The sequence below is a fragment of the Vanellus vanellus genome (assembly GCF_965231255.1).
Source record: "Vanellus vanellus genome assembly, chromosome: Z".
NCBI classification, from domain to species: Eukaryota; Metazoa; Chordata; class Aves; order Charadriiformes; family Charadriidae; genus Vanellus; species Vanellus vanellus.
This window is the reverse complement of record NC_138908.1, coordinates 26030968-26052383: the sequence shown is the minus strand read 5'-3', so window position 1 is coordinate 26052383 and position 21416 is coordinate 26030968. Positions and strand designations below refer to the sequence as shown.

General features: G+C 35.4%; 1 protein-coding gene across 1 annotated transcript in view; it reads left to right on the top strand.

Moving 5' to 3' along the window:
• MAN2A1 (mannosidase alpha class 2A member 1) overlaps positions 1 to 21416 on the top strand; it is a gene marked incomplete at its 5' end in the record, with an annotated part of 135798 nt that overhangs the window by 59614 nt on the left and 54768 nt on the right. The window contains 4 exons of the mRNA XM_082497245.1: positions 2853 to 3055; positions 8484 to 8669; positions 10563 to 10677; positions 13642 to 13709. Coding sequence (XP_082353371.1) covers positions 2853 to 3055; positions 8484 to 8669; positions 10563 to 10677; positions 13642 to 13709 — 572 coding nt within the window. The remainder of the gene's footprint in view (positions 1 to 2852; positions 3056 to 8483; positions 8670 to 10562; positions 10678 to 13641; positions 13710 to 21416) is intronic.

Genomic DNA, 21416 nt, shown 5'->3' with positions numbered 1-21416 from the left:
TACCTCAACAGCAGCATAGTTTCTGTAATCTCCGTTCCTACTAACCTGTGCTGGATGATCTCTTCTCTGGAGTAAAAATGAAGGCTTTAGCTCTGAGGCCAGTCTTCAAGGACCACTCCTGTCCTGAGGGATCTGAAAGGTCCTTATCTAAAAGGTTCTGCTCAGCCTGTTGTCAAGGTCTCTAGAAGTCTACTTCATTAGCCCTGGCTTGCCCACCTGGATTAAAGCCTTGGGAATCACATCAGCCCCTGGGGTCCCTCTTAGGAGTATCCAACCCTCTGTCTGTTTCTTAATACACAGACAAAAAGATATGCAGTCCTCTGATTCAGCCACTTTGTACCTAGGGTACTTTGCTAGCTGAAGCACTGCTGGCACTGGAGCCCATCTCCTTTTTATTTTATTTATTTTTTCTTTCTCTCTCTGTGTTTTGAGGTTGCTTTTTTTGCTTGTTTAATGGTTGGGTTTGGTTCTTTTGGTTTGTTTGGTTTTTTTTTTTTTAATAAACTGATGTCACTTATCCTCAGAAGCATAAGCTTAGATGGAGAACTTTCATACTTTGCTACGTTTTCCCCAGTGGACTGTAACTTGACAGGCAAGTAGGAGGTCACACTCGGCTTCCTAAGAATCTAGATTATGTAAAGGAAGAGTTCATGTTTCTTCCTTAAGTGCTGAGATGCCTAGGATATTACTACTTACACAAGGGACTCCCTAATCTGCCTTTATGATCTTATGAGAGATTTGCCCTTTCAGACAAATTTGAGATGTTTATCTAGTGGATATGTCTGTTAGCACTGAGATTCTCATGACAGTAACTATTCAATGGTCCCGAAAGTATGTGGTAGGTTACTCTAAAGGATATCTATTTTGCTCTCAGGGAGTTTAATCTCCTGTTTGGAGATGTCCCTTACATCTATTATGCATACATTAAGATGAGACTTTTTATATGCCAATAGAAGAGTCTACCAGATTATTTCACTGTTTCCAATCACCTGCCATTAGAATGAGTTTTCTTCAGTTTTGTTGGTTCCTCTGGTGAGGTTTTCTTCCTCTGGTGTAACCCAGCATACAGAAGGGAGGTTACCTATACCTGATTTTTTCTTCTGAATTCTGTCTTGTAGGTGTGTATGATAGTAAGGGAAAAGGCCAAGTGTCCTAGAAGTGCTTGATAAGGCAATGATCACTAATATTGGGATCTCTGTGGCAGTATGTCTCTTCCTCTCCTTTACTGCCATTCAAAGTAGCAAGTTATCATATTGTATCAACCTAACAGATACTTTGATCTTCTGAATGATTTTGAAGAGTCAAGACTGTTTGGTTTGTTTGTTTGTTTTTTTTTTTTTAATGTTGAAATCTCATATCTTTTTTGTCACAGTAACAGTCCTCATATTCCAAGTCACTTTTAAAAGATTTTTTACTAAAAGCTTGTTTTCTGGTGTTGTAAATTGTAATGTGCTACTTGTATGCTTGTTGTTAAGAATAAAAATAAAAATAAAAACCTACAAAAAAAACCCTCAAAAGTTACTTAATTAAAATTTGAAGAATTACAATTTATTATGAGGATGCTTGTTACCAGAAGCAATCTTCTGTGCTGTTCCCACTTCCATTAATTGTTTTTCCACTCTTATTCAAAATCCAGTTTGCCATCTATGTCTTCTTTAGCAACGTCTCTCAGTGCTGGCAACATTGACATCAGTCCCTCCCCTTTTTTTGTACCTCATCATTTGACCTACCCTGTAAAGTGCTGTTACTGCCTTATTTATCTAAGCGTTTTTTAAAATGACCAGAAGATAATGCTTTTTTTGTACTCCTCCGTGTTACATCTCTAAACACAGTTTCTTTGTCTACAGTTTTTAAAAAACAGCTTCTGAAAGCAATTGCAAATTTTTTGATCAACAGTCATCTTGGATTAAGTGTATTTTGGAGATCTGCAGCACAACAGAGTCAATTTTAAAAAAGCGGTATTAAGACAACTATGTTCTTGTTGTATTACACTAAGTTACTTATTTAGTCCAGACATCTACTTACATAATGTTGAGAGACTGCTTAGCTTACGTATTATTAGACACTTAATCGTAAGACACAAAAGAATGCTTTGCTTATTTGTTGAGATTTAGCTTGTATTTTAGATACTGATTTATACTTTAAAAAATAAGTATTTCATATTTCATGAATCATAGAATACTTTGGTTTGGAAGGAACCTTTAAAGGTGATCTAGTCCAACTCTCCTGCAATGAGCAGGGACATCTTCAACTGGATCAGGTTGCTCAGAGCCCTGTCCAACCTGACCTTGAATGTTTCCAGGGATGGGGCACCTACCACCTCTGGGCAACCTGTTCAGTGTTTCACCACCCTCATCATAAAAAAAATTCTTCCTTGTGTTTAGTCTAAATCTAACCTATTTTAGTTTAAAACCATTACACCTTGTCGTATAACTACAGAGCCCTAATAAAAAGTCTGTCCCCATCTTTGTTGTAAGTCCCCTTTAAGTATTGCAAGGCTGCTATAAAGTCTTCCTGGAGCCTTCTCTTCTCCAGGCTGAACAACCCCAACTCTCTCAGCCTGTCCTCAGAGGATAGGTGCACCAGCCCTTTGATCATCTTTGTGGCCCTCCTCTGGAGCCTCTCCAACAGGTCCGTGTCTGTCTTGTACTGAGTTGAAACGAAGTTGAAATGCTTTTGGAAGAGCTATTCAGCTTGTCTGAAAAGTGTGCAGTGAAACTTTAAATCTCTTTAGGATAAGATTTCTGCTGGAAGACTGGCGTATTTCTTAAATATGTATGAATCCAAGCATAATCATTCTCTTCATGTGTCTAAATAAAGAAAATGTTATAGTAATTTTAATTTTCATTCAGGCCCAGTTTGGAACTTTATCAGATTACTTTGAAGCTCTGCGCAAAGAAAGCAATTTGGGTGAAAAAAGCAGCAATTCATTTTTCCCTGTTTTAAGTGGAGACTTCTTCACCTATGCAGACAGAGATCATCATTACTGGAGTGGATACTTTACATCGCGACCCTTCTATAAACGACTGGATAGAGTCCTGGAATCCTACTTACGGTAAATACTGCCATCCAGTAAATTCATAAGATATGTTTTGGCACATGGGAGAAATGAATGTGTAAGTGCTCAAAATCTGTTGGACAGATGGAAGAGTTATTTTGAAATACACAGCTTAAGTTTTCTTACAATAAGGATAGTCTAAATGGTCCCCAAATGTAGTTCTTGTTACAAGTATTAGTTGGTGTATCTGTTTTTTAGTAAATTCAGAGACATACAATGATATTTTTCCCATCCAAACAGATCAAGTTCTTCTAAACTACTACTGAAGTGTTCAGCAAGTCTCGCTTCTGTGAAAAATAGCAATAGCTTTTTATTTCTGTATCAGGTTTGGGTAGCTGTCAGATCAATCTATCATTGTGGCTATACTGTGAACTCTTTTAGAGAGAAATACAAAGGTGTGAATTTTACAAGGGTTGTTAGAGGCATTTGAGAGGCAGTCAGGAATATTGTGTGCCAAGTGATCTCAGATTGTAGGGTACTGCTCTGCTGAAAAGTGTTTGCATCTTTAAAGAAAAAATTATGGCTGAATTTTGGTAATGGAGTATTTAAGTCATTCTCCCTTGTGTAGATAAGATACATTGTATTTTAAGGCTCCGGAAAGAAATCTGGGACAGATGCATATGATGCAAACCCTGGACATTTCATCTATTGCCAAAACTGGGAGACTCGGTTTCCGAAAGATTATTCTTCCTGGGATCCTTAAGTCAAAAGGACACTTTTTGTCTTCTGGAAGGGCCCTTTAAAATGCACGTCTGTTAGTGCTCCAATATGCTATTCTGACCTTTTTGTGCTAGAGAACAACTTCTCTAATGCTGAGAAATCCTTCTTTAAGGATTTCTTATAATTTTTTTTTTTTTTTTGGTGTGTTGTAATGGCTGGTGCAGTAGTGGAGGGAGCAAGAGAGGTGTGGAAAGTAGTGTTTTGGGAGCATGGAAAATAGTGTTTTGGAGGCAGATATAAGTACCTTTCAGAACAGAAACCTCCCTATCTAGCAGATTTTTTTTTCCTTCTGCCAAGGAACCAAGTCTTTACTCTGATAAAGCGGAGGCTTCGCAAACTTGGGACACAGCTACTCTCTGATCTGTACTATGTTTTTCTTGTAATTAAAGTGGCTTTTTTAGCCTTCTCTCTGCATTCTTAAGAATACAGACTAAGAGGCCTGAGGAAATAAAGAAAATTAGTGAAGAAGAAATGAAAGCAATAGAGTAAGAAATGTGTAAGAAGAAGTGAGATCAGGGGCCTGAGAATAGAAAGGTTTCAGGAAAGAGACGAGGTAACATAACTTTGAAGGCACTGCATTAACCAGTAAGGAGAAAAGTTTCACAAATGGGAAATCAGGGATGAAAGAAGCCAGAGACTGTCAGGAAGAAGAAGAAAAATAAGACCAAAGCTGAGAGGAATGACAAAAAGCAAGGCTAGGATACCTTTGGCAGAAGAATGTAAAAATAATACAGTAAGGAGAAGTTATCAGAGGAGTAACTTCTTCAGTGTTTTAATCAGATTTTTGGAATGTTGAAAGTGTTGTGCTTAACTTATGTACAGAACCAAGAATGTTAGAAGATAACAAAGAGGGCATTTGTAAGGCTAACAGTCATTAGGAAGTTTGACAACTATTCAGAAATAGTTTACAAATAGAGTGTCAAGCTTATCACTAAGAATATGATTTTCTTAGAAGCATTTTATTTTTTACTTACTGTATTGGCATTGTAAATACTAATTAGCTCTGTTCTCATTGGCTTGTTTATCATAAGAATCTTTGATTTTCAATGAAAACAGTCCTGTGTAATACTGCTGTTGGAAAAGGCAAAGTGTATATAAAGTTGATGTCCTTATAAATTGAATTTCCCAATTATTTTTCATACTTTTGCCTAAATTCCTTTCTGTTTGTGAAAACGCACCAAGGATTTAATTTTCTTTTAGCTTTATTATAGCCTATTGTCTCAAAATTTTTAAGTGTGTTTTGTCATTTTTCTGTGTTTTATTACTTACATTGCAGAAAACTTAGTATTAATTGCTTTCAAGTTTATTTGTAGCATTTACAACTTTACACTGTTAAAAGATTCCTTCATGTAAGAATTTCAGTTAACTTTAACTTCTGAGAAAGGTGCCAGTCTTACAGGTAAAGAATATCTGGAAGCAAACCAAACCTTCAGTCTTTTGAATTAAAACAAAGCATGTTTCTAAAAATGTACCTGGGAAATTTTTCATCCTTCATTATAGTCTGTGAAAAACATTTAAGAACAAAATATATAGATGTGTTCTTGTCTGTTTAATACCAGTTTTTTTGACAGTTTTGCTTTCAGAGAACTGGAGAATCTTCAGGGATGGCATATTAGTAGAATTAGGGCGTTTGTCTTTTTTATTTTCTTTAAAGTCAGAAGAAATATGTTATGATTGTATTTCATTAATAACACCCTCACCCCACCCTTGTGAGTAAATTTTCCATGGTTCTTTTTGAACTAAATTATATCTATCTGGGTAGCGTGCATATATATGTGTATGTGTATATATGAGAGGGAATGAACCGTGAACAGGAGATAAATACGTATATGTGTGTATTCTTTACCAAGGATGAATGCTTTTAAGTTCCAGCAGTACCAGGATTAAGAAGTGCTTCACTGCTACTTGATATACAGGAAACTGTTCAAACTCAGGACCTGTTACCATGGCTGGCCATATAAGCAAGAAAAAGTGTTGGTTGGTTGGGTTTTTCCTGTTTTTAAAAAAGTTTTGGGTTTGTGCATTAAAGAAAGTGCAGGAAAGTTTAAGGATTTTGTAATGGAGATTGACATCATTGCTGATTTGAGATATAATTCATTTTTTTTTAGTCATAAGTGAGAGATGTATGGATTGACGTAGTTTGAAGGGTGATAAAATCAGTGACCAGAAGTATGTTTAATGTAATAATGGGAGAATGCAAAGAACAATAGCATAGTTGGGGGCAAGTTAAGAACCCATTCTGTGATTTCATTCTTTACAGATGTAAGCAGGGAAAAATCATGGTAAGTCTGCAAAAAAAATCATTGCAGTAATGCTGAAGCAGGACAAGACCCTGTGATACTTCTAACTGTACAGATGGGTAGAAAGGACCACATCTTGAGAGTTCAGAAACTCTTGGAAAAATTATTTATTATTTATGTAGGTTACATATAAAGTGGACCTAAAGGTAGTCTACCCAGTGTAGTGAAGCAAATTTTGGTCAGTTTCTCATCAGGTGGAGATACAGTTACAGATTACAACAAAGTGGATAATCTGTGGCAACTACTTTAGGTAATCTGCAGTAGTTTGAAATAGAGGTGAGAAAGCCAAGGCTTTATACAGCTTTTAAGGAAAGGTATTAGAGAGATGTAAATGCTTACTTATAAGCTGAAGTGTTCTCTAATATAAAGTTTCTTGTGGTTTCACTTCTGAGTGTCTTTCATCTTTGACCATTGAACCATTCTAATGTTTAGAATAATATTGAGACTTGAAAGGAAAAGTCTGCATTTAAGAGACTGATGCACTGAATGGATCTGTAAAACAGAATCAGTTATTTTCCTGAAAGGCAAAGAGTTCCAAATGTTCTTTGTAGATAAAATGGGTTTAAAGTGAAGTTCTGGAAGCAGCATGAACTGAAAATGTATTTACTATACAGGTTCACTTCAACATTATTTCTTTTGCTTTAAGTTTATTACCTTGTTTATAAACAATGGAATTCCCTATTAACAACAACAAAAAAAATGAGGTGGATTGTGGGGAGGGAAATCTAATCTGTGTTTTTAGGATTAAATTTTTTTGTGTTCTCTACTTCATACCAACAGTTGAGTCAGTGTTTAGTAGCTAAGTAAAATTTTTTTTAAAAAGATAAAACACTTTCAGACAGGGTTTATCCACTAGGTGAATGTGCATCTGATGCTATTTTAACTACAATATACTTGTTTTCATTTCAAATTAAGCTGTAATAGAACAAAATAGGAGAAATTCATAGTTGTATGAATTTGCACTAAGCAACATTAAAATCACAAGCATTAAGCTTAAGTGCATTAATAATAAAAAAAGGAATTACAACTTTTGACACCTTGATTTTGTGTCGCTTCTGAGCAGTTATCTTACCTGCACAAGCAAAATCTCATCCTATTTCTCAAATATTGACAATATGAAAAGGAATTGAGCTGTTATATGTACAATGTGCCTTTCAACTTCGTTTGACACCTGCTACTTGCCGTTTTTATGTAATTGTCACCTATGTGATTCATAAAGACAAAGAGATCAAGCTGAATCCAACTGTATTTTTCATGTTAACAATTAATAACAATGCACAGTCTGAAAACCCAAGTTGAGAATGATTTTAAAATTTGTTGCTGTAGTCCATTTAAATTTCAACACATTCACTCACTGACAGTTTGGGTAAATGTAAAAGTTAACATATTTTCCCTTTTTAATTTTTTTTTTCTTTTACATGCTTAGAAGTTAATTTTACATTTGTTTCAAAACCATGTTATTTTGCTTTTCTTTGCTTTTTATAACATTAACCTGTATCTTCATTTCTTCAAACACATGAGAAACCTTGATTAAGATCAAATAAAGTTTGAAAAGGAATCTGACACTTAATCTTACAGACTTACAGAAATAGAACTATAACATTTTAGGATAAGGAGATAGAAAATAAACATTGTTTGCCAGAATTTCTACAGGTGTCTTTGTTAGTCAAGTATTCATAATGACTGGCAATTATAGTTTGAGTTTTGTTTTGGTTTTTTTTTTTTTTTTTTAATCAATTTAGAGTCTCATAAAGCAAGTGAGAACATAATGGTAATATTTTAGTGCTAGGCTTTTGCACAAGACGTAGGAGAGAAGGACTTTGCATCCTGTTCAATCTAAGGGTTTTTGAATCCACCATTCTCACCATTCAGGTGAATGTATAGTGAGCAGGTGCATGAACTACCTAAGTCTTTAAGAGAATTTAGTTTACTTAAAGTACCAATCGCAGAATAGATACTATATAGAGTGTACAGATTAATGTATTTCTTTAAGATAATTTTATTTGTTTAATAAGTTGCTTTTTGAAATGGGAATTTTATTTCTCCTGTAAGGCAGGCTGTATCATAAAATGATACAGTTGCTCTATCATTTTAAGATCAGATCTGTACACTTCACACATTTTTTAAAATGGTATCTTCCTTTGTACTGTCATATATTTGTGTTAAAGCTCTGTTTTCCACCACCAAAGCCTTGCAGGAAGCTTACAAGGTGTAAAACAAGTTGATGATAAAGTGCAGCAGTGATTTTTAACTCTGAAGCTAGAACCACACCAAAAAATTCAAGATTAAGGCTTAAAGAACTCATGGAACTAGGCATAAGGAAAAATGCGTAAACGTCAGTTTATTCTTCAGGTTTTTTGTTTTTTAAACCTACATAAATATTTGATTCTTCTCTGCAATTCCAGGGCAGCTGAAATCCTCTACTCCTTGGCTTTGGTACAGTCCAGTAAATCTGAGAAGATGAGTGTATTTCCTTCAGCGGATAACTATAAATTGCTGACAGAAGCTAGGAGGAACCTTGGACTCTTTCAGCACCATGATGCTATTACAGGAACATCTAAAGATTGGGTGGTTGTGGATTATGGCACTAGGTAATTTGTTATGAATAGATAAACTTAAATCTTAATTTGCCTTTACTTTTTTAAAATAGAAATATTTATTTCAGAGATACAGATTGCTAGAGCTAGCAACATACTCAATACTGAAAGTGTAGTGGTGCTCTACAAGAAAAATGGGTTTGATTACCTGTGCTCTTCATTTATGAAATATTTTTTAATCCTCTGAAGCAGTCCAAAGAAAATTTCTGAGGTTTTAAAAGAAGCGAGGTAGACATATACTGAGAGTTCTTTAATAACAGGGTTATTTTCTGCAGTAGCTATTGCATAGGAGGGCATGTTATGTCTGCCTGTGCTAAGCAATGATCAAGAGATATGCTAATTTAGGCATACATTCCTTGGAAAATCCCACACCCTCTGTAACCTGCCTTTCTTTGATGTGTGAAATCTTCATGTTGCCAATCTTACACTTAATTTGTCTGTTGTTTATTGCTGTTTGTCATGGTTTAAGCCCAGCAAATCGCTAGGGACACACAACCACTCGTGCAGTTCTCCCACTTCCTCCCTAAGAAGGGTAGGGAGAAAAGGAGGAAAAAGGAAAAGGAAAAAAAAACTCGTGGGTTTAGATAAAGACGGTTAAATAGAACAATAACAGAAAAAGGAAAGTAACAATAATAATAATTATGGTACACAATTCACAACACAAGTCACTCTCACTACCTGCTGAATTGTTTGCCCAGATCATGCCAAGCAGTTATCGGAGATTCCCGCCGCCCAGCCAACCCCCATACTGAGTATGATGTCTATGGTACGGAATATTCCACTGGCCATTCCATTGTTCTGTCTATGCTGCTTCTCAGCTTCTCTAGGAAGCTGAAAAGTCCTTGAATAGTATAAACATCATGTAGCAACAACAAACAATATGCATTATTGACATTTTTTATACAAAATCTGAAAACATAGCAACCACTGGAAAGAAAATTAGCTCTATCCCAGCAGAAATCAGGACACTGTTATATCTGGTGGGTAGTTGCTTTCTCAGTATTGACAAATTATTCTGCTAGCTACTTTGTGGAATTTTATGTATGTCTGTCTGTGTATGCAGATATATGCTTTAATAATGCCTTTGTTCAGAAAATTGTTACATGTTGGAATGTTAAGTACTAGTAAATGTGATTGAGGTAGATGATGGTAAGTGGTTGATTGTAGAGCATGTCCACTATATAAGTTATTTTAAATGCCTCTCGAATACTCTTTCTCGGTTTAAACTACTGCATTCATGACAAGTATTTTTAAATTCCATAAATTTGTTAATTTTTTATCTATTAAAGCCTAAGTATAATCAAGGTGTGAACAATGTGCAATGCACTTGGTTATGAGAGGGTAAAATAAAGGCTTTTTTCACTTTACAAATAAAATTACACAGCTCTGTATTTAAGAATTTGTAAACCCTGTGTGGGTTGAAGCAATGGAAATAATGGTAATAATTTAAAATTTTGTGTTTCTGATTGTTTTTCTAGTCCTCCTTAAAGTCAATCTTGACTTTGTGACCAGCATTTCAGGCTTGTCTCTGCTATAGATATTGGAAATCAAACATAACAGAACACAAACTTTCCTAAGATTAGTATTTTTTAAAAGCACTTGGTATTTTGAGGGTATATGTTTTGCAGCATAATAGTGGGTTGGAGATGTACCTCATTTTCAGTATGCAAGGTAGGAATATAAAGAAATTAAGAATATATCTGCATTTTGCAGTCTGGTCACCCATTGCAACTAGCTGGTTTTAATTTCATGCTATGATGATACTAAAAATTACATTTATTTTTCTGTAACTCATAGTTTGGAGTTCTTTAATGTTTTTAAATTTTGATGTTACCACATTGAATTAAAACAACTGAAAACTAACTAAGACTTTAAAATTTTTAACAGGCTTTTCCATTCAATAATGAACTTGAAGAAAGTGCTAATTGACTCTGCTCATATTCTTATTCTAAAGGATAAAGGTGCTTATAATTATGACACATCAGCTCCATTCCTGAAGATGGTGAGCTATCTTTCTTGATTTTCTCCAAAAATAAAATGTGAACTATATATTTTCAATACAGTTAAGTGGCCTGTGAAAAGTCAGAAAGAAATTTGCTGCCAATACCTGCTCAAAATTTGCTACTCATCATTCTTCATATTAATTGAAGATACTGGAAAGTAAAAAGTGAAAACTTCAGCTGTTAATGCTGAAAAGAACCCACACATCTGAAGTAAACGGGCTTATTTTGTTCCACTTCATGAATCACATAGTAAAACCACATGTTCTAATTTTCTTGTGGGCATAAATACGTTTGTGACTTCAGTGACATGCATATAAATGAATATAGAATGGTATGCAGTCCTGTAATTTGACTTTGCCTTATTACTTAGCAAATATAGGAAGAGGAAATTTCCATCCTGAAATAAGCCTAAGCTGAATTTGCAAGACCAAGTCTAGACAAAACCTTGTGCTTTTTTTCCTTAGCTAGATTATTTGAAACAGGAGTCTACCGATGATGAAGTCAGCAACAAATCCCCATATATCATTTTGAGACCCATTTTACAGTGAAGAGCACCTTGAAGAAATACATTCGCTAATATTGTACGCTTTCAAAATTTTTAGTTTCCTCACTTTCTGAACAAAAGGTCTCTGCTGTCATAGCTAGGTAGTCTTAGGAAGTCTACCTGAGTCCATACACCTGGAATAGAGGGCAAATGAGATGCTTTGATTTCGTTGTGCGTAAACATAGCATGATTAAGACAATCTTTATTATATGATTACCTTATACTTCTGACGTAACTAACATGACATATATCCTGCTGGCTGAGATATGCCAGCTGTGTCATACTTTGAATTACTCTTCCAGTCACATATATTAAAAAAACAATAGAATTTAAAACAGTTCTTATCCATTTTATGACTTTGAAACTAATACGTCTGTGCATGCTGCATATATGTGCCTGTGGATGTGTGCTATGTGAGTGTGTGCCACAAATATGTCGTTTTTCTCCTGGTTGGAAAGGCTAACAAAAAGAATGCATCTTCATAAAGTAAGAATCTTTTGAAGTTGTTCATGGAATGAAGTTTTCACTTTTGCTCTGAATTATACTGGAGATTGTTATGATGTTAGATTTTGCTAAACTTACATTGTTCCTGCTTTTTTAATGTTTTTTTTTATGTTGGTTTTTTTTTTTTTTTTTTTTTATTAATAGCACTGGATTGTAGAAGTACTAATTGCTGTTTAAATTGTATATTGCCTAGGAGCATGTTAGGTCAAATCCACTATTATTACTACTGTTAAAGCAGAAATGAAAAAGAAAGTTCTTATTTCAATGCATTTATTATATTGATATAAAACAGAAAAAAAGGTGATCACAGAAGTAGATTATGATTTATCTGTATGTTATACAGTAACTGCAGCATGTCATAAAACTAATATTCCCACAGTAATTTGGTTACCACAACAAAATGTTTTTAATGTAGGATTTGTGGAATGCCAATGGGAGAACATCAGGCTATTTACAAAAAACCTTTTGCAAACCTTGAGCAAGTAGAAGGTTCAGAGGCACTTGGTCTGAAATACTGTCATGGTATTTTGGTGGCCGATGGAAGCTGACATCAGGAATTGCTCAGAGATGGGTGTTCGGAATGAATGCTGAGAGAGTTGAGAAAGACAATAGCTGCTTTCGATCTTACAGTGTTCATTTGTCTTTGAGGGGTAAGAAGGAAAAAACCACATGGTCAAAAACACAGAGCAAGAGGCTGGAGCAGCATTCCAGTAGGTAGTAGGTACAACATGGGAAAATTGCCCTTGTTGAAGCCAGAAAACTGGAAATTGCTCATGAGACAGGATGGAAGGATTCCAGAATGACACTGTTTGCACTGTGTTTCTGCTATTCTTAATTATTAGTTACACACAAAAGCATCATGGTTTTCTTGGCTCATAGCTGAATACTTTGTACATCATGTGTAAGTTTTCAGACTCTACATCAGTAAACAAACAAAACCTAAATTGCTTGGAAGACAATACACTGAAAAACAAAAGAAACGTAGAGATCCCTGAATGTTCGAACCAATAGGATGAGATCCAACCTATAGAAGTAAAGCTATGCAACCATTACACCATTCCTGTATATTAGTTTTACTTCTTTGAGTGCAGAAAGAAAACTTTAATGTAAGTGGCAAAAAATTTTGAGGGTGTTTTGGAGTACTCTGAGGAACTGGGAGCTTTGCACTTGAGTCATTGCCTTTGTATGAACCAATAGGAATCTAACAGTACATCAACATCTTGGCTGTTCTCTTACTTAAAGACTAACGCAATAGTGACAGCAATGGCTTGTCACTACCTTTTCTCACTGGAAGTGAGCCCTGGGACATACTGTATTTAAGAAAAGAGAGAAACTAGTGAAAAATAAGAATTCATCAATATTGTGAAACAATTCCTGAAGTAGTTTATATCACACGAAAATCATACACATACCCCAAATTATGTTTTTAAAAATCTTTTTTATGTACAATATAAGGTAACAACAAGATCTGTCAGAAGACTAAACTCTAAATCCTTGTGATAAATATATAGGAGTGTAGGGTTTCAGAGAGTAAATTTATAGCAGGACAAAGTTAATAAAAATACATCACAAGTATATGCAAAACTTCAAAGAAGTTGGTGATTGTGATGTCTTGTATGCAAAAGATGAAAACATGGGGTGACAATTTGGTAATAGTATCTAAAAAGAGACATTTAGTGAAAAGAAAGGTTTCTCAACGAATTGGTCAAAGTGATCCTTTTTCTTTTGTCATTCTGAAGTACTTGGTTTATAAATTTTTATGGTTCATTGTCCTGTGTAACGTGCTAAAACAGGCTTCTGTTTATGGTATGGCTAGTATGGTTTTTGTATTTCATAAAGTTCATATAGTAGACAAAGCTCATATATTACCTATTTAAATGTATTCAAAAACAAATTCAAAGATGTTCTCTTGTAGGATGATGTTCAGTCTTCCCAAGATTCTTTGCCACGCAAGACAGTTATAAAGCTGACATCACAACCAAGGTAAATAATTTATGTATTAGTGTCTGAGATTCTTTTAGCAGTGCGTGTGGTTTTCACTTTCATTTTTTTTAACTTTCACTCAAAATAAAGGTAAATTTTTTTAAAGAATAAAAATCAAAAAGGTAGTCTGGCATATTATGTTAATACTATTATGTCCAGTTGAAAGAGGACAAAGTACTTTAAAACTATAGCAGTTTCTCACATATCACCAATTCAGCTGCAGCAAGTAAAGTAGTCTGTTTACTATGTGCTTTTAGAGCATTATAATCCTTAGTAAATTGTGCTTGAGAGCAGCAGTAAAAAATGCTGATTAAACATAATTACAGCTGGCTCAGTTAACACTGTGAGCTAAGCCTTAGGTTTTTATAAGGCCTAAAAATCACAATATAAAAACGTTCGATTGTCTTTAGAATTCAAGTAGAAAAAAAATATGCCTCTATTTTGTTTTAACTCCAACTTTCGATTGTATTAAGAGGATTTACTTCTTTATATATAGTTCCAGATTATTCAGTAGAAACTGTCATCCTGGTCTCCCCGTGAACATTCTGTATCCAACATGAAATAACTTGAACATTCATTAAAAGTTGACTAATCCAAATAAAGTGAATAATACGGATGGATATAAGAATGCTACATGTGTAAATGAAGTAATTCAAGGTTTTTGCTTATAGAAAAGAAGATTTAAGATTTATTTAAGAAGTAGTGGATGCTATTTTTGCTGATGTTAGTATTTAATTTCTCTAGTTCTAGTAAGTGGCAAACTAATAAAACTTATTTGCCTAATTCATGACAGTGTAAAACTATTCAGCAGACTAACTACTACTGTTCAAAAATTTAAATCAGATTCCTTGAAACAATGACTGAAGTTTGGTCCTTACAAGCTTTTCAGGGAAGCTGTCGTCTGTCCTCTAAAGTTAAATGTATATAACGTGTGTGTATATGCAGTTTTAATAGATGCTTGTCTCTCGAGCAGTCATGTAGACATACATACTATTTTTTTCTAAGTTAGGTGTTTTATTCTCTTATTGGTGTGCTAGATAGGTTCTAACAGATTGTCATAGAATCATAGAATGGTTTAGGTCGGAAGGGACCTTAAAGATCATCAACTTCCAACCCCCCTGCTATGGGCAAGGACATCTCCCACTGGACCAAGTTGCTCAAAGCCCCATCCGACGTGGACTTGAACACCTCCAGGGATACAGCCTCCACAACTTCCCTTGGCAACCTGTTCCAGTGTCTCACAACCCTCATTGTGAAATTTTTTTTTCCTAATATCCATTTTAAATCTACCCTCTTCCAGTTTAAAGCCATTACCACTTGTTTGATCCCTGTATGCCCTTGTAAAAAGTCCCTCTCCAGCCTTCTTGTAGGTGACCTTGAGATACTGGAAGGCTGCTATAAGGTCTCCCCAGAGTTGTCTCTTCTCCAGACTAAACCTCAACTCTCTGAGCCTGTCTTCATAGGAGAGGTGCTCCAGCCCTTGGATCATCTTTGTGGTCCTCCTCTGGGCCTGCTCCAACAGGTCCATGTCCTTCTTATGTTGGCATCTCCAGAGCTGGACACAGTATTCCAGGTGGGGTCTCACGAAAGCGGAGTAGAGGGTCAGAATCACCTCCCTTCACCTGCTGGTCATGCTTCTTTTGATGCAGCCCAGGATATGGTTGGCCTTCTGGGCTGTGAGCGCACATTGCCGGCTCATGTACAGCTGTTTATCCACCAACACCCCCAAGTCCTTCTCCTCAGGGCTGCTCTCAATCCATTCCCTGCCCAGCCTGTATTTATATTTGAGATTTCCCCAACCCACATGCAGGACCTTGCACTCAGCCTTGTTGAACTTCATGAGTTTTGCATAGGTCCATCTCTCCAGCCTGTCCAGGTCCCTCTGGATGGCATCCCTTCCCTCCAGTGTGTCGACTGTTCCAAGCAGCTTGGTGTTGTTGGCAAACTTGCTCCATCCCAACATCCATGTCGCCAACAAAGATGTTAAACAGCACCGGTGCCAATACCGTCCCCTGAGGAACACCACTTGTCACTGCTTGCCTTTTGGACATGGAGCCATAGACCACAACTCTTTGAGTGTACCATCCAGCCCGTTTCTTATCCACTGAATGGTCCATTGATCAAATCGATGTCTCTCCAATTTAGAGACCAGGATGTCATGTGGAGTGCTGTCAGATGCTTTGCACAAGTCCAGGTAGATGACATCTCTTGACCTCCCCTTAGCCATCAAAGGTGTAAAGCCGTCATAGAAGGTCACCAGATTTTTCAGGCATGATTCACCCTTGGTGAAGCCATGTTGGCTGTCACCAATCACCTCCTTATTTTCCATGTGCCTTAGCAGTTTCCAGAGGGATCTGCTCCATGATCTTGCTGGGCACAGAGGTGAGACTGACTGGCCTGTAGTTCCCCGGGTCTTCTTTTTTCCTCTTTTTAAAAATGGCGTTTATGTTTCCCCTTTTCCAGTCAGTTATCTTAAGATTGTCCATAATAGTCAAAAACTCAGGTGCCTAGCTATTTATTTAACTAAAATCTTTTAACTTTTTCAAAATACTCCCTCAGATATCCTCACTGGGACAGGATTTTATATATTGTACATAAACACTTGGCTGGAGGCAAGTTATAATGTAGACTTTCTTTGCCATTTGAGGATAGTTGTAATGTTTTTGCTTTCCTTGCCTAGGTTAGCTGTTGAAATTTCCCCCAGGCCCCTTGCGTCCCTTGATATGCCTTTAGTTTGCATATGCTGTTCCACTTATCTCTCTGCATAGTATGCTAAGTAAGTGTTTCCCTTTTTGGTGTTTATGCATTTCAGGTGTTTGCAGGTGGTTTTTTTTCCCTCTTAGTTGTTGTACATTAAGTAGATACACAAGTTACGATTTTTTTTATTTTAAAACTAATATTATCCTAGCAGGCTTTTGCTGCTGTTCTCTAAACTTCCCTTAACTTACTAAGAAGATAACATTGGTAGATAATTGATAATTTTAACTTATCTGATATTGTGAAGATACCTTACAGTCATATAAGATGCAGTTCATGTTCCAAAGACTATGTAATCAGAATTATGGGAGATAGACTAAAGGGGAAAAAATGTGAGGGAGAAGTGGAGGAGAAAGATTACAAGGGAGTATTGATATTGCTTCCTGAAAACCTGTTTTTTTTGTAATGACTTCCTGTTTGGAAACACTTTCAAAGCAATGCTTAAGTGCACACTACTTCATGTTTCCTTCCTTGTTAAAATTTTCATGTGAGTATCTGTATGTTCAATTATTTTCTCTTATAAGAATGAGCTTAGTATTTCTAGGCTTTTAACTTCATCTCCGTTTGTAGTTGAAACTCCAGTAACGTTATTATCACTGTGAAAAGTGGTATGTAAGCTGAGACAGTAATTTTTGCTTAAATTGAGTATGTGAATATTATGACTATGCATCTGAGTTTTTTAGGTAACCAGTAAAGATGTGAAACGTTAATTTCAGCAGAATCTTAAACTCAACTTGATAGATTTATCATTAAGGATTACGGTGCTTAAACGCCAGAGTTTGAAGGTTCTAAGACAGAAATAGATTTTTGATTTAAAATTTTGAGGCATTAGCAGATTGAAAATGCTGATTAACTTCAAAACTTTATTACTTGGTTATCCTCTATTCATAATAGTCTTTATTATTCATGTCTAGAGCATGAAATCTCTAGATTTCTTTCTGTTAATGTGTTCTAATATACCATTACATAGGATAGAAGTTAAGTCAATGTAACTGGTAAGGTGTGAGTTTTCTTTAATTGGCTGAATATTTAGCTTTTTGTAGTTTTGCATTTCCATGTCAAGATTTTTAAAAATATCTATGTTTTAAATTGATTATCCTTATAAAAGTTTGGTTTAGAGGATTTAGAGGAACACTACTGATGGGAAGCTTGTAAGATAATATTGGGTTTTTTTTCATCCGATTAATTACGCAATCATTTTCCTATTTTTTACTTATTTTACTGAGTTGATACTGAATTTCAAATCTAAACTACTTTTCAACACGAAAGGAGTTCTAGTATGCTTTTTCCTCTCATCCAGCCTTCCTTTTTGATGTTAAGTTGTTCTCTTCATTGCTCGTGAAAGTTGTAGTCAGTTGGTATTGTTCCTCCCCTCCCATGCATTCTTCTCCATAGTGCTCTGTTGCCATCTTGTTATGAATCCGTAGCTTTGTAAAAAAATTAATGTGTTAATTTCAACAAAATGGGTATGTAGAGTATTTTAAATCTGACTGTGATTCTGCCACCTTAGAACAACTTAGTGGTCTTATGATCAGGCTTTTGAGTACTGAAGTTATGGCGTGTTTAATTACACTAAACCGTTTTTAACTGATAAACAGAGTTGCATGCTTTTTAAAAAAAAATGTGACTTCCAGCTGAAAAACAAAGCTTTCACAAGGTAATATCCAGCTAGATATGAAACTACTTTTGGTGTCTTCTGAAATTAACAATTATTACAGCGTGTCTTGGAGACAAAGCCCATGATTGTGGTGATAAATTGGATGCTGCATCATGCTTCTTTGAGAGCTCTGTCCTTTGATATAATCATTGCTTCTTGGGAGTAGTCTAGCAGAGGTCATACTTCCCAAATGGCAAAAGACTTGCACTCTCTGGACTTGGAGGGGGATGGGGTTTGAACCTCGTGCCATCCAGTTTAAGCTGTCAGCTGTTGATGAAGATGTCAACATATCCTTTGTTGACAATATTATTGTCAAGATTTCCTAGCTAATTCTATCTACAGTGTTTCCTGAAGACAGTGTTGCAGGGGAATGTGATGCATGATAAAATAACTGAATTGGCTGTCTGTACCAACTTGGATTTTGTAGTAGTGTTGTTTGGCACAATGTGATGAACCTAGGGGTGAATGAGACACACAACCTTCCCCCCACGCACCCCCCTTTTCTTTTTCCACTTCTGAACCTTAATGTACCTGTCTGGGGAGTTTCAGGACTGAACTCCATTGCGCTCGACAAGCATGGTGTAAGGCATCCCATCTGAACTGAAGATACTATGATATTGAAAGATTTTTAAAAATCATTGATTTAGGATTATTTTTAGTGCAATCCAACTATACTTATAATTTGCCCACAAACTACTTTTGTCAGCTAATCATAGAGGAATGCTATTATATCCTTCTTATCAGGCTAGTTTAATAGCTTAACAGACACATTTTCCATTGGTTGAAATATTAAGATTGCCTAGGGGATTAATTCTGAGTAGGATACACTGTAATCAATGATTTCGTCAAAGATCTGCCAAAGCGCCAAGCAGTTTAGTGACATCCACCTTATAAAAGAAAGTTTCATTTTTCCAAATAGATGATACAAAATAATCTGGGCTATTATCCTTTCTTCAATATGTGTGAGCAGGTTTTGGCATAAGGTTGTAATTAGCAACAAAGTTTTGGCACAAGTTGTATTCATTCTGTTAGGTCCAAAATTTGTGATATTTTCTGAGAAAGAAAATGCTGATTTACCTTTAGCATTTTGCAAGTTGGGTACCTTTTCAAAAATTCACTTTACAGCTGTACCCCACTGTTTTCTCAACACAGCACTGTAATGTAGAAATTAAAGCTGTGTTATTAAGTTTAATGTGTGATAAAGAATAATGTACAAAGGTCAAAAATAGTTGGCAGAGCAGTGTGTATGTTACTGTATTTGGTTGTAAGATGACAACAAGGATTACTTGCCTGAGAAGGAAACTTTGTTGGTGTGATATGCCAAAAGGGAAAGCTGTCCTGATGATGTGAAGCAATTGATTAAAGCTTCACAGCAAAGGAACTGTATCTTTTTGAGTTTAGAAGGTGACTGAATTGGGCTAATGTTTTAATATTCTCATTTGGCAACTTTAAGTTTGATGATGGGTTTTTTGTTGTTTTTTTTTTTTCAACTGTTGCCCATGTTGGGACAATCAATCTATACAGATGTCCAAAGTAGTTACAAAGAGAGGATGTTCTGACAGCATTTGACATTTTAATAATATACATTTTTATTACCTTTTATGCTTGCGTGAGTTCTGAGGAATATGTATTTCTAGTTATATACTGAAACAGTTTAAAAAAAGACAGTTGAAACAAGGGTATTTTCAATTGTCAATGAGGAGAAAAACGTTTAAAGAAAACAAAAAAGAATAAAGTAACATTTAAAATAAGGCCAAAAATATTTGTGGCAGTTCATACATTGTTAATAAGCACACTTGTTCCCCCGGGCAGGGATGGACCAAAACCAAATCAATAATTTTAGGGTTTTTTTATTGAATGAAATACTAATAACTATATGCACAACCTTGTTATGTTTTTGTTAAAGTGAAACCTCTGTATTAGTAACTTTGAGGTAGGTGGACAGGTTGAATAATCATTCATTCAATCAAGCCTTAAGACGACTCTTCTGTTATGAAACAACACTTCTTGTATTATGAAACAACAACACTTGTATTCTCAGCACAGTAGTGCAAGTAGTTAAAAAATTAGAAAACCCTTTGAAATTATATGTGAAGAACTGCACTTTTAGTTTCCAATACCCTGTCTGCTTAGGCTGAATACAGCCTAATGATTTTTCAAAAGTTACTTTTAAAGTGTTAATGTCAGTATTCAGCTGCTTGATCAGTTTACTAGATTTCAGGTGGCCTGTACCTGCCATGAACATGTTCTGTAAACTCAAGGTCATTTTGACTAAATTGAATGGGTATTTAAAAAGCACTTTCTGTCTTGATTTTCATTATGGAGGAGTTGTTGCAAAGGCAATGAAATGCTTGGCTGACACAGGGTAACTCAGGCATCTGAATCCTGAAACATCAGTTAATGTGAACCTGAAATAGGTATTTCCGTAAAAGTCATTCTTGCAAAAGTGGTGACTTCAAAATGAACAAAACCAAACCCAGGATATATTAATTGTGGTTTATAGGTGGAAGTAGCTGTGTGAATATCTTTCTGACCAAAACTGGCAAAATTGGCATTGACAATGTCTAATGGTAGAGGAAGTGAGGGACATGGAAGAATTCACAGTGCCTTGATCTTCTAATTCCCACTCTTTTCTGTAAAGTCACAGCAATTTTTCAGAGATTTCGATTTTTCTATGCAAGTTTTCTACTTTTTGTGTTAATTACACTACATGCAGGCTTATCTCAGAACTGACTCCTTACACTGGCAGTTGACATTTCACTGAAAGTTTATCTGGGAACTCTAAAAACAAAACAACAAATAAGCTAAGGGATGATTGTCTGTTTTGATGTAAGGGATAGCTCTTTAAAACTGAACTGTGGTTAATTTTTTTAGTTATTATAAGTTTTCATTATTAAGAAGACAAAAGCAGCTTTGATTTGCAGTTAATTATACTCCAAAGCTTTCTGTGGCATTAATTTTTATTTTTCAAAACTCAGTTTTGACTGTTATGCTTCTGAATTCAAGTTGTTCTAAAAGTTCTTAAATTTCAAACTTTTGATATTTACTTTTCCAGTGCATAAAAATTCTTCTAAATCAAACTTTTTTCAGTTTTTAGTCTGTCTTATTGATAAACAAATGATGGTCAGTTCTAAATATTTTTGTCTTTGCAAAATTAAATGAGCTAAATAGCTTTTGTAGAATATTTGTGGTTTCTCAAAACTGCACAAATTTAGGATCTTCGGTTTAATGCACAGTTTTTGTTGGGGTTTGCAGTACCAATGCAATCAAATTGTGAAGGTGTTTGATGTTTC